Source organism: Delphinapterus leucas, chromosome 14 (assembly GCF_059928025.1).
Source record: "Delphinapterus leucas isolate spDelLeu-1000000601 "Yukka" chromosome 14, BTC_Dleu_Yukka2, whole genome shotgun sequence".
NCBI lineage: Eukaryota > Metazoa > Chordata > Mammalia > Artiodactyla > Monodontidae > Delphinapterus > Delphinapterus leucas.
In genome coordinates, this window is record NC_143142.1 from 48,526,819 (window position 1) to 48,541,235 (window position 14,417).

Sequence of the window (14,417 nt, forward strand, 5' to 3'; positions counted from 1 at the left end):
TTTTCACATTATATTCACCAACAGTATCACAAAAGTTCTTTTTTGTTTTTTTGTTTTTTGTTTACGTAACTGTAAGGAACAGTAATTCTAGAAACACTAGAAGAAAAGAGCATAGCAATGTCCACAGTTACAAGAAAAAGTGCACATTACTTGGTCACAATCACAGTCATTACTTGAAAAACTATATGTAACAAGTAGTTAAGAAATATCACTGATGTCTTCAACTTATTATCAAAAACCAAATGACATAAATTTTACATGAAATAAGGCAAATTCAGGACTGCACAAAGAACCTGTAATCCAACCGAAGCCAAACAACAGAAAAAAATTGTACAAGAAGCGTAAACTGATGTACTCCTCCCTAAATATTTAAAAAATAGGCTTGCCTCAGTGCACAAAGAAAACACCATTCATGTGTATTCAACACTATAAAATAAGGAAGAAGGGCAAAATATGGGGAAGAGGAGGGGGCAGTTCATTGTAGATTGCAGCTGCATCCACTGAGAGTTCTTTACATCATTTTTACCTACAACTGTAAATTATACAAATTATATCAGGAGAGGTAATGGTCTTTTTGGGAACTATTTCTGAAAGAGAGAAAAGAAAACTACACACAAGAGTGCAAATTTTCAGATTGTCACTTGCAACCTCTTTAACATTCAGTCATCGACATCCAATGGCTGCTAGAGGGATGCCCATAAGACAGCAGCGGCAATCTGGGGAGAGCAGCTGTAAGAAATCAAGGTGTCATTTTTTTTTTCAATGATATGTCTTTTTCAATATTAAAAAATTCTGTGGTGAAAACCGCTATGGTAAAGCTGCAATGGTGAGTGGGATGCTTGAGACCAGCATGAGTGCAGAAACGCAGGCTTCTCTTGGAAGTAGTTCCTGATGCGACGATTTAAAGAACGTAGGCAAGGGTATTTTTTTCCCCCAGCATCAAGTGTTATTTTTGTAGAAAGAATTTGGAAAGAGGAGAAGGCAAAGGGAGGTGGAAAAGGTACTTACAGTAGTTTCTCAAAACAGTTTTCTTTTAGGACCTATGAAAAAGTTACCAAAGTAAAAATGACAATTCTGAATGAAAAACAAGTTTTCTTTTTATAAAAATTACATATTTTTTTAAAATACAAGATCCTTTTCATTGTTATATCCTGTAGCAATGAGAAATTTTGGCTTTTTTTTTTTTTTTTTTTGCCATATACTGCAGCTTTCAGTCCAGTAAGTCAGTAGCAAATTCCACTAATATTTCAGTTGGATCTTGAACTACTTTTTATACCACAAGCTTCTTCTGTTTTATCCTTGAATTAGGAATATACAGCCTTTTTTTTTTTTGCCCCAGGTATTTATGCTGGCACACTGAAACAAAAAACAGTAGGCTGGACATATTAAAGTATCTCAAGTACTTCAGAGGCCAGAGTTCCTTTGAAGCACCTAAACACATCACTTTATGGATCAAGGACAATGTGGCATAATGGAAATATTTCTCTTAAGACTGTGCAGTAAGACCAGACGCATCTCTGCTGGGAAATCAAAACGTCATTAGTGGAAACTGCAAATTTAAACCTCAGTGAAGAGGATCGTCGCTGGACTCAGTTCTGTTGTAAAATAAGATTTTCCAGTTCATCTGCGGAACGCAATAAAAATGCAGCGGATTCCCGATATCCTGCAACCAGCTGTCTCACTGCATTGATTTCAGTTGGACTCAGCTGGGGTCTGGAGCTCGAACTGCTGGAGGATCCTGAGCTGGTTGCCAACTGCCTCTTCATGCTGAGATCAGTGGGTCCTAGAAAAAATCAGCACAAATTAGACATGGACAGTTTTTCTTCTAGTATCTTGAACATGAGCACTAAATAAATTAGTGTTGATTTAATTCACCTATTCTTTCGTGAGAAGCTACTGATACCCTTAATCAAATACATCTGCTCTCAGAAAGATGGAAGAGCAGCACGATGGGAAAAGAGTGGCTGGATTTTCTTAGACTCCTGGCCCAGACTCTGGCGGTCACTTCTGATTATAGAAAGACAGTGAAGAAATTCTCTTAACATGTGCTTCTTGGAAAATTCAATGTTAAGTCCACCTTCGACAAGTAGAAGCTTCTCTGGAGTAGTAGAAAATGATGGAATCCCATTTTTTGTTTGCTACATTCGATAACAAATAATTTGGACCCCACCAATTCAGAAATGAAAAGAGCCTACATGGTGAGGCTAATGACCCTAGATTACAAACTTTTCAATTTAGAACAGAGAAAACTGAGGACTGCGGGGGTTCGATGACACGGTTAGAGGTCAATAACTTTTAAGTGGCACAATAGGGACGTGAATTGCATATTTTTTTCATTTCAGGCCACTGCTTTTTCCACCAGGTTGATTAGTATTTAAAAATGTGAATATATTAGACTGAAGTTTGCTTTCAAAGTGTACTGTAAGTATATGATTAGTACAAACCATACCACAAAGAAACTAGACTTGGAATACTGCTTTAGGTTTTTTTTTTTTTCTTTTAAACATCTTTATTGGGGTATAATTGCTTTACAATGGTGTGTTAGTTTCTGCTTTATAACAAGGTGAATCAGTTATACGTATACATATGTTCCCATATCTCTTCCCTCTTGTGTCTCCCTCCCTCCCACCCTCCCTATCCCACCCCTCCAGGCGGTCACAAAGCACCGAGCCGATATCCCTGTGCCATGCGGCTGCTTCCCACTAGCTATCTACCTTAAGTTTGGTAGTGTATATATGTCCATGCCTCTCTCTCGCCCTGTCACAGCTCACCCTTCCCCCTCCCCATATCCTCAAGTCCATTCTCCAGTAGGTCTGTGTCTTTATTCCTGTCTTAGCCTTAGGTTCATGACATTTTTTTTTCTTAAATTCCATATATATGTGTTAGCATACGGTATTTGTCTTTTTCTTTCTGACTTACTTCACTCTGTATGACAGACTCTAGGTCTATCCACCTCATTACAAATAGCTCAATTTCGTTTCTTTTTATGGCTGAGTAATATTCCATTGTATATATGTGCCACATCTTCTTTATCCATTCATCCAATGATGGGCACTTAGGTTGTTTCCATCTCCTGGCTATTGTAAATAGAGCTGCAATGAACATTTTGGTACACGACTCTTTTTGAATTTTGGTTTTCTCAGGGTATATGTCCAGTAGTGGGATTGCTGGGTCATATGGTAGTTCTATTTGTAGTTTTTTAAGGAACCTCCATACTGTTCTCCATAGTGGTTGAACCAATTCACATTCCCACCAGCAGTGCAAGAGTGTCCCCTTTTCTCCACACGTCTCCAGCATTTATTGTTTCTAGATTTTTTGATGATGGCCATTCTGACTGGTGTGAGATGATATCTCATTGTAGTTTTGATTTGCATTTCTCTAATGATTAATGATGTTGAGCATCCCTTCATGTGCTTGTTGACAGTCTGTATATCTTCTTTGGAGAAATGTCTATTTAGGTCTTCTGCCCATTTTTGGATTGGGTTGTTTGTTTTTTTGTTATTGAGCTGCATGATCTGCTTGTAAATTTTGGAGATTAATCCTTTGTCAGTTGCTTCATTTGCAAATATTTTCTCCCATTCTGAGGGTTGTCTTTTGGTCTTGTTTATGGTTTCCTTTGCTGTGCAAAAGCTTTGAAGTTTCATTAGGTCCCATTTGTTTAGTTTTGTTTTTATTTCCATTTCTCTAGGAGGTGGGTCAAAAAGGATCTTGCTGTGATTTATGTCATAGAGTGTTCTACCTATGTTTTCCTCTAAGAGTTTGATAGTTTCTGGCCTTACATTTAGGTCTTTAATCCATTTTGAGCTTATTTTTGTGTATGGTGTTAGGGAGTGATCTAATCTCATACTTTTACATGTACCTGTCCAGTTTTCCCAGCACCACTTATTGAAGAGGCTCTCCTTTCTCCACTGTACATTCCTGCCACCTTTATCAAAGATAAGGTGTCCATATGTGCATGGGTTTATCTCTGGGCTTTCTATCCTGTTCCATTGATCTTTCTGTTTTTGTGCCAGTACCATACTGTCTTGATTACTGTAGCTTTGTAGTATAGTCTGAAGTCAGGGAGCCTGATTCCTCCAGCTCCGTTTTTCGTTCTCAAGATTGCTTTGGCTATTCGGGGTCTTTTGTGTTTCCATACAAATTGTGAAATTTTTAATTCTAGTTCTGTGAAAAATGCCAGTGGTAGTTTGATAGGGATTGCATTGAATCTATAGATTGCTTTGGGTAGTAGAGTCATTTTCACAATGTTGATTCTTCCAATCCATGAACATGGTATATCTCTCCATCTATTTGTATCACCTTTAATTTCTTTCATCAGTGTCTTATAATTTTCTGCATACAGGTCTTTTGTCTACTTAGGTAGGTTTATTCCTAGATATTTTATTCTTTTAGTTGCAATGGTAAATGGGAGTGTTTTCTTGATTTCACTTTCAGATTTTTCATCATTAGTATGTAGGAATGCCAGAGACTTCTGTGCATTAATTTTTTATCCTGCTACTTTACTAAATTCATTGATTAGCTCTAGTAGTTTTCTGGTAGCATCTTTAGGATTCTCTATGTATAGTATCATGTCATCTGCAAACAGTGACAGCTTTACTTCTTCTTTTCCAATTTCGATTCCTTTTATTTCCTTTTCTTCTCCGATTGCTGTGGTTAAAACTTCGAAAACTATATTGAATAAGAGTGGTGAGAGTGGGCAGCCTTGTCTTGTTCCTGATCTTAGTGGAAATGCTTTCAGTTTTTCACCATTGAGGATGATGTTGGCTGTGGGCTTGTCATATATGGCCTTTATTATGTTGAGGAAAGTTCCCTCTATGCCTACTTTCAGGAGGGTTTTTATCATAAATGGGTGTTGAATGTTGCCGAAAGCTTTCTCTGCATCTATTGAAATGATCATATGGTTTCTCTCCTTCAATTTGTTAATATGGTTTATCATATTGATAGATTTGTGTATAGATAGAAGAATCTATCTTTGTATAGATTTGAAGAATCCTTGCATTCCTGGAATAAACCCCACTTGATCATGGTGTATGATCCTTTTAATGTGCTGTTGGATTCTGTTTGCTAGTATTTTGTTGAGGATTTTTGCATCTATGTTCATCTGTGATATTGGCCTGTAGTTTTCTTTCTTTGTGACATCCTTGTCTGGTTTTGGTATCAAGGTGATGGTGGCCTCGTAGAAGGAATTTGGGAGGGCCCCTCCCTCTGCTATATTTTGGAAGTGTTTGAGAAGGATAGGTGTTAGCTCTTCTCTAAATGTTTGATAGAATTCGCCTGTGAAGCCATCTGGTCCTGGGCTTTTGTTTGTTGGAAGATTTTAAATCACAGTTTCAATTTCAGTGCTTGTGATTGGTCTGTTCATATTTTCCATTTCTTCCTGATTCAGTCTTGGCAGGTTGTGCATTTCTAATAATTTGTCCATTTCTTCCAGATTGTCCATTTTATTGGCATAGAGTTGCTTGTAGTAATCTCTCGTGATCTTTTTTATTTCTGTAGTGTCAGTTGTTACTTTTCCTTTTTCATTTCTAATTCTATTGATCTGAGTCTTCTCCCTTTTTTTCTTGATGAGTCTGGCTAATGGTTTATCTATTTGTTTATCTTCTCAAAGAACCAGCTTTTAGTTTTATTGATCTTTGCTATCGTTTCCTTCATTTCTTTTTCATTTATTTCTGATCTGCTTTGGGGTTTTTTTGTTCTTCTTTCTCTAATTGCTTGAGGTGCAAGGTTAGGTTGTTTATTCGAGATGTTTCCTGCTTCTTAAGGTGGGCTTGTATTGCTATAAACTTCCCCCTTAGAACTGCTTTTGCTGCATCCCATAGGTTTTGGGTGGTTGTGTCTCCACTGTCATTTGTTTCTAGGTATTTTTTTATTTCCTCTTTGATTTCTTCAGTGATCCCTTCGTTATTAAGTAGTGTATTGTTTAGCCTCCATGTGTTTGTATTTTTTACAGATCTTTTCCTGTAATTGATATCTAGTGTCATGGCGTTGTGGTCGGAAAAGATACTTGATGCAATTTCAATTTTCTTATATTTACCAAGGCTTGATTTGTGACCCAAGATATGATCTATCCTGGAGAATGTTCCATGAGTACTTGAGAAAAATGTGTATTCCGTTGTTTTTGGATGGAGTGTCCTATAGATATCAATTAAGTCCCTCTTGTTTAATGTATCATTTAAAGCTTGTGTTTCCTTATTTATTTTCATTTTGGATGATCTGTCCATTGGTGAAAGTGGGGTGTTAAAGTCCCCTAGTATGAATGTGTTACTGTTGATTTTCCCTTTTATGGCTGTTAGTATTTTCCTTATGTATTGAGGTGCTCCTATGTTGGGTGCATAAATATTCACAATTGTTATATCTTCTTCTTGGATCGATCTCTTGATCATTATGTAGTGTCCTTCTTTGTCTCTTCTAATAGTCTTTATTTTAAAGTCTATTTTGTCTGATATGAGAATTGCTACTCCAGCTTTCTTTTGGTTTCCATTTGCATGGAATATCTTTTTCCATCCCCTTACTTTCAGTCTGTATGTGTCTCTAGGTCTGAAGTGGGTCTCTTGTAGACAGCATATATAAGGGTCTTATTTTTGTATCCATTCAGCCAATCTGTGTCTTTTGGTGGGAGCATTTAGTCGATTTACATTTAAGGTAATTATCGATATGTATGTTCTTATTCCCATTTTCTAAATTGTTTTGGGTTCGTTATTATAGGTCTTTTCCTTCTCTTGTGTTTCTTGTCTAGAGATGTTCCTTTAGCATTTGTTGTAAAGCTGGTTTGGTGGTGCTGAACTCTCTCAGTTTTTGCTTGTCTGTAAAGTTTTTAATTTCTCCATCAAATCTGAATGAGATCCTTGCTGGGTTGAGTAATCTTGGTTGCAGGCTTTTCTCCTTCATCACTTTCAGTATGTCCTGCCACTCCCTTCTGGCTTGCAGGGTTTCAGCTGAGAGATCAGCTGTTAACCTTATGGGGATTCCCTTGTGTGTTATTTGTTGTTTTTCCCTTGCTGCTTTTAATATGCTTTCTTTGTATTTAATTTTTGACAGTTTGATTAATATGTGTCTTGGCGTATTTCTCCTTGGATTTATTCTGTATGGGACTCTCTGTGCCTCCTGGACTTGATTAACTATTTCCTTTCCCATATTAGGGAAGTTTTCAACTATAATCTTTTCAAATATTTTCTCAGTCCCTTTCTTTTTCTCTTCTTCTTCTGGAACCCCTATAATTCGAATGTTGGTGCGTTTAATGTTGTCCCAGAGGTCTCTGAGACTGTCCTCAGTTCTTTTCATTCTTTTTTCTTTATTCTGCTCTGCAGTAGTTATTTCCACTATTTTATCTTCAAGGTCACTTATCCATTCTTCTGCCTCAGTTATTCTGCTATTGATCCCATCTAGAGTACTTTTAATTTCATTTATTGTGTTTTTCATTGTTGCTTGTTTCATCTTTATGTCTTGTAGGTCCTTGTTAAATGTTTCTTGCATTTTGTCCATTCTATTTCCAAGATTTTGGATCATCCTTACTATCATTATTCTGAATTCTTTTTCAGGTAGACTGCCTATTTCCTCTTCATTTGTTAGGTCTGGTGGGTTTTTTTTTTTTTTTTTTTTTTTTAAACATCTTTATTGGGGTATAATTGCTTTACAATTGTGTGTTAGTTTCTGCTTTATAATAAAGTGAATCAGTTATACATATACATATGTTCCCATATGTCTTCCCTCTTGCGTCTCCCTCCCTCCCACTCTCCCTATCCCACCCCTCCAGGCTGTCACAAAGCACCGAGCTAATATCCCTGTGCCTTGCGGCTGCTTCCCCCTAGCTATCTACCTTACTACGTTTGTTAGTGTGTATATGTCCATGACTCTCTCTCGCCCTGTCAAAGCTCACCCTTCCCCCTCCCCATATCCTCAAGTCCGTTCTCCAGTAGGTCTGCGTCTTTATTCCTGTCTTACCCCTAGGTTCTTCATGACATTTTTTTTCCCCTTAAATTCCATATATATGCGTTAGCATACGGTATTTGTCTTTTTCTTTCTGACTTACTTCACTCTGTATGACAGACTCTAGGTCTATCCATCTCATTACAAATAGCTCAATTTCATTTCTTTTTAAGGCTGAGTAATATTCCATTGTATATATGTGCCACATCTTCTTTATCCATTCATCCGATGATGGGCGCTTAGGTTGTTTCCATCTCCGGGCTATTGTAAATAGAGCTGCAATGAACATTTTGGTACATGACTCTTTTTGAATTATGGTTTTCTCAGGGTATATGCCCAGTAGTGGGATTGCTGGGTCATATGGTAATTCTATTTGTAGTTTTTTAAGGAACCTCCATACTGTTCTCCATAGTGGCTGAACCAATTGGTCTGGTGGGTTTTTATCTCGCTCCTTCATCTGCTGTGTGTTTTTCTGTCTTCTCATTTTGCTTATCTTACTGTGTTTGGGGTCTCCTTTTTGCAGGCTGCAGGTTCATAGTTCCCGTTGTTTTTGATGTCTGTCTCCAGTGGCTAAGGATGGTTCAGTGGGTTGTGTAGGCTTCCTGGTGGAGGGGACTAGTGCCTGTGTTCTGGTGGATGAGGCTGGATCTTGTCTCTCTAGTGGGCAGGTCCACGTCTGGTGGTGTGTTTTGGGGTGTCTGTGGACTTACTATGATTTTAGGCAGCCTCTCTGCTAATGGGTGGGGTTGTATTCCTGTTTTGCTAGTTGTTTGGCATAGGTTGTCCAGCCCTGTAGTTTGCTGGTCATTGAGTGAAGCTGGGTGCTGGTGTTAAGATGGAGGTCTCTGGGAGATTTTCACTGTTTGATATTATGTGGAGCTGGGAGGTCTCTTGTTGACCAGTGTCCTGAAGTTGGCTCTCCCACCTCAGAGGCAGAGCCCTGACTCCTGCCTGGACACCAAGAGCCTTTCATCCACACGGCTGTTCTTATCCTCACCCACCAGCTCCAGCCTTGATGGCCTCCTCCTCAGTGAGAATAGCAGCTTCACCACTTACTAGCTGTGTGATCTTAGGCAGCTTACTTAACCTCTCTATGCCCTAGTTTCCCATTCTGGAATACCTCAGATTCTGACTATCCCTGCAGGCTGCTGCTGGCTGCGTCCCTGTCCCTGGGTCGTGGCCCTGGTGAGATCCAGTGAAAGAAGTCCCGCGACTTCACAGCCAGCTGCGTCCACTCGTCCGCTCCTGCTTTAGGTATTGTTAAATACTTATTTAACAATATTTATTTGCACAAAACACTCATGTGTCAACACGTTTTCCTCACATATATTTAACTAAATCATATAGGTCTGCTTTTTGATGACATTTTTGTAAATTTTTACTGAAAAATAATTTATTAAGTGATTTAAAACTCTTGAAGCATTTGCGTTAAGATTCTTTGTATGATTACTCTTAGATTATTATATTAGGTATTTATTATATACCTAAGCATTTATTTTTATATTTCTTACCTTTCGTTAAGCAATTGCTATAATTATTAAATTTGCAGTAATAAATTTAAAATCCTTGAAAAAATATTACTAAGTACATAACTAAAGGCATGCTCCAAAACTGTAGTGATTCTATAACTTAGAAGTATTTTAACAGATTTTTTCCTAAACATGTTATAAATTTTCAGATAGTAGTATTCATTTCATGAACTAAAATGAAGGTTGTTATTTTATCCTTCTAGTTCTTCTTGAGGCATAATGGAGACAGGTCAAGATCCATCCCCTTACACCCTCTCTCCCAAAGGGAGAGAAGGACTTCTGTCAGCTAGGAGGCAGATGTCCCATAAGAGGGAAGTAGCTTCACTTGGAATTTAATTAGGAGAGAGACAGGAGTAGCACTCAAACTCTGACATCTGAGAGAAACTTATCTCCACTTCTGCCACGGCCTTTTCAAAGCTTTGGTTTTCTAGCAGGAGTCGGCTGCCATTCGATCTCCTGTTCACAAAATCATGACACAGATATAACAAGCCAAAAGGGAGAGATGCAGGGATGTTATACTTGCAAATAGGAATACCGTACAAGCAAACCATTAACAGCAACTGTTTGGGAAATTCTGAGTGGATTAAGAAACCATCATGACATAATAGGAGTTTGGGTCTCTGAATGAACCAACTTTAAATTTTACTTCTTTCCTTTACATTCAAGAATCCTAGTACAAACCTTATTTATCTATATATTTATTTATTTGAAGTATAGGTGATCTACAATGTGTTAACTTCTGCTGTACAGAAAAGTGATTCATTTATATATATGTGTGTATATATATATATATACACATATACATATATTCTTTTTCATATTCTTTTCCATTATGGTTTATCACAGGATATTGAATACAGTTCTCTGTGCTATACAGTAGGACCTTGTCGTTTATTCTATATATAACAGTTTGCATCTGCTAATCCCAAACTTCCAACCCATCCCTCCCCCACCTCCCTCCCCCATTGGCAACTGCAAGTCTGTTCTCTACCTAGTACAAATCTTTATGAAAGAATTTTCCTCTCAGTTATGTAGATACCTAGTGTCTGGCTGATTGTCATTATTTCATTAGAAGGTGTAACATTTTGTGATGGTTTTGCTGTCCTGCCAAGTTGCTGACTAGCATCTTGAACTGGAATTGAGAAAGGGTGGGGTGAGGGCTCCGGTTCTTTTTGGGGTGAGAGAGGTTGTGCTTTTATTCTAATATTGCAGTTTATGGATTATTCTCCACCTCTGGCTCAAAGGTCTACACCTCCAAACTGAGACATGGCTTTCGCTTTCTTTCAGATTTTTATTAACATAGGCAAACTCTAGATAGCTCAGTAATTGAGAAGCCATTCACAGCTCTGCTAGTTTTTGTTCTGGAAGAAAGTTAACTTCATTATCTTGGTTTCTTTTAGACCTACAGGATCAGGGTTGAGAATATAAATCAAAAGTACAAGAAATTCTTTTTGCTGAATGTTGATTATTCAGATCATCAAAGTTATGAGGTTGGATAGTGAAGCAAAAAAAAATTAAAATATTCACAAATGAATAAATTATTTAACTAGTGACTGCTTAAACAGTCCTGCCCTGTTTGTCACTAATTTTCATTTCTGCCTCATTGAGTCAATGTCATACTTGACTGGTTTGGCCTAACTCAAACAATACAATGTAATTAAAATGCATGTCAACTATAAAGCAAAATTTCAAATTTTATGAAGTTGCTGAATTTAAAGAAGTCGAGAAAAGTATTCTTGCAGACCTGATCAAATCACAGACAAGGCCACTGAAAAGTATGGTTCTGGAAGAGCAGGACCAGTTAATAAGAAAATGAGCAAGGAAAATGACCCACTAGATGCTTCAAGAGAAAATGATTTGAATATCTAGTATTAAGGCACATATTCAGGAAAATTGACAAGGCCAATTTTATATAAGTACAGCTGACCCTTCAACAGGTGAGGGTTAGAGGCGTCCACCCTCTGCCATGGTTGAAAATCTGCCCTCTTTATCTCTGGTTCCTCCACCTGTGTGGATTCAGTCGACTGCAAATAGTGTAGGACTGTAGTATTTGCTATTGAAAAAAAAAATCTGTGTAAGAGGATCCACATAGTTGAAACCCACATTGTTCAAGGGTCAACTGTACTTACTTTTAACCCAAATGATGCAGACCTTCTTAATGTTCATTCTGAAAAGCTGAACAAGAAATAAAAGATATTTCATGCCAACATACAATGTTGTTAGAAAAATTAAGACCCACTAAAATCAACCCTTGATTTATTTTTTAAGGTTTGGGGGGACAATTAAATTATAAGCAAATTCCAATTAAATGAAAATATAGATCCATAATTCTTTATTTTTTAAATTAAATATCAATTGAATACTTTCCCCCTATTTATGGTGCATTTTTGGCCCCTGTTTTAATTAGATTTACCTTTCTGGGCCTATTTTGGTGTCAATTATCCACAGATAATAGAAAGCCCTGGACAAAGTTTTGTTGTGTTTTTTAAAAACTTTGATAACCATTTTTATTATATGTACTGAGGAAGAATGCAAGACCCATGAAGGCAGGCACCCTTTGTGTCTTACCACATTGTTCTAGGTAGCTGTGGTGGTGCATGGCATAAAATAAGGCTCAATAAATATTTGTGTAACAAATGAATGATAAATGCCAGGTACTTTCTACAGCTAACACTCAAGAAACGGAGAATGAGTGATGTCATTGATAATACCCAATTATGGTTAAATGAAAACTAGTTAGACATGGAAAATAGTAGATTTGGTGTAACTTATTCAAGTAAAGTTACCTCTAATATATGGGAATATTAGTATTGCTCTGAAAGTTATCATCTGAAATTATGGAAAAATAAGTAGAATTGCTTATAACAGTACTTTCCATGTGAATTGTTGCTGAAAAAGAGAATAATAGTTACTGTCCATTGCCTAAATAATGTTTTCCCACTAAATGTTACAATGAGTATTGAGTTGGACATAAAAACGTCCTAACTGCATGCAACCTTCTCCTACTTCCCCTCCTTTACCTACAACCTCTACTCCCAAGTCTTGCACTCTGAAATGTTTGGATAACTGGCAATTCATTTAACAATTTTAAATAAGTTTTCAGATTCATGCTTTTCAGCATGATGGGCCAGATAGTAAATATTTTAATCATTACAGGTCAAGAGGCATTTAGGTACTCATAGTTAAAAAGTTTTGTGAGAATTTACTTTCTTTATTGAGATATAATTGACATATAACATTATTTCAGGTGTACAATATAATGATTCAATTTTGTATATAATGCTAAATGATCACCACAATAAGTCTAGTTAACATCCATTATCACACATTGTTACAAACTTTTTTTTCTTCAGATGAGAACTTTTAAGATCTACTCTCTTAGCAACTTTCAAATATATCAATACAACACAGTGTTAGTAACTGTCGTCACCATGCTGTACACGACATCCTCATGACTAACTTGTAACTGGAAGTTTGTCCCTTTTGATGATCTTCACCCATTTCACTCACCCGCCCAGCCACCAATATGTTCTCTATATCTATGAGCTTGTTTTCATGTTTGTTTTTTTTTTTCCAATTCTGCATGAATTGAGATCAAACAGTATTTGTCTTTCTCTGAGTTATTTCACTTAGCATAATGCCCTCAGGGTCCATCCATGTTGTCACAAATGGCAAGACTTCCTTTTCTTTTTATGGCTAAATCAAATTCCATTGTGTGTGTGTGTGTGTGTGTATTTATAATTATATATTTATAATTTTATATATTATAAAATTATATGTATAATTATATATGTAAGTATGGTTATATAATTATATGTATTCATAAATATATATATATAATTTTATATATATATAAAATTACATTTTCTTGATCCACCCATCTATCAATGGACAATTGCTTCCATGTCTTGGCTATTGTAAATAATGCTGTGATGAACATGGCGCTGCAGCTATCTTTTCAGGTTAGTGTTTTCATTTCCTTTGGATAAATACCCAGAAGTGGAATTGTTGGATCATATGGTAGGGGGGTATTCAAATGTGTCTGATTCAGGATAAAATATAAACACACCTTATTAGAAATTTCTTTTAGATTTTACTGTTATGCCTTCAAATAAAGTCTTTTGTTAAAGACCAAAAAAAATCTGGTCTTATGCCATATGTAAATGACTTGTTTGGTTTAGGTTTGCAGTAGAGAGGCCTTACAATTTAGGGAGGTGAGAGAGAAAAGCCAAAGTCCCTTGGATCCCAATGTGGCCCTTCTCAGAGCTCCTGCTCAGTGCTCTGGGAAGATGGTGAGGGAGGCTTTATATATATATAATGTACACACATATATGTATATAGGTATATAAAAATTTTTAATTTTGTTGAAGTATAGTTGATTGACAATGTTGTGTTAATCTCTTCTGTAAAGCAAAGTGACTCAGTTTATATATATATATTCTCTTCCATATTCTTTTCCATCATAGTTCGTCACAGAATATTGAATATAGTTCCCTGTGCTATACAGTGGACCTTGTTGTTTATCCATCCTATATATAATAGTTTGCCTCTGCTAACCCCAAGCTCCCATCTCTTCCCTCCCTTATTCCCCCCTTCCCCTTGGCAAACACTAGTCTGTTTTTGTTTCATAGGTATGTTGATTTGTATCATATTTTAGATTCCACATACAAGTGATATATGGTATTTGTCTTTTTCTGACTTCACTTAGTATGATAACCTCTAGGTCCATCCATGTCGCTGCAAATGGCATTATTTTGTTATTTCTGGCTAATATTCCATTGTATACCTATATATACATCTTTATCCATTCATTTGTAGATGGACATTTAGGTTGTTTGGCCATTGTAAATAGTGCTTCTATGAACACTGGGAGGTGCATGTATCTTTTTGAGTTAGAGTTTTCTGCAGGTATATGCCCAAGAGTGGGACTGCTAGGTCGTATGGTATGGTAGCTCCATATTT

The 14,417-nt window shown here is 36.7% G+C and overlaps 1 protein-coding gene across 1 annotated transcript in view; it reads right to left on the reverse strand.

The window, feature by feature from the left end:
- Positions 1-1,480: 1,480 nt before the first annotated feature.
- The window catches only part of NOL4 (nucleolar protein 4), a 292,288-nt gene continuing 279,351 nt past the window's right edge, over positions 1,481-14,417 (reverse strand). The window contains exon 10 of the mRNA XM_089895063.1: positions 1,481-1,783. Coding sequence (XP_089751189.1) covers positions 1,590-1,783 — 194 coding nt within the window. The 3' untranslated portion in view covers positions 1,481-1,589. The remainder of the gene's footprint in view (positions 1,784-14,417) is intronic.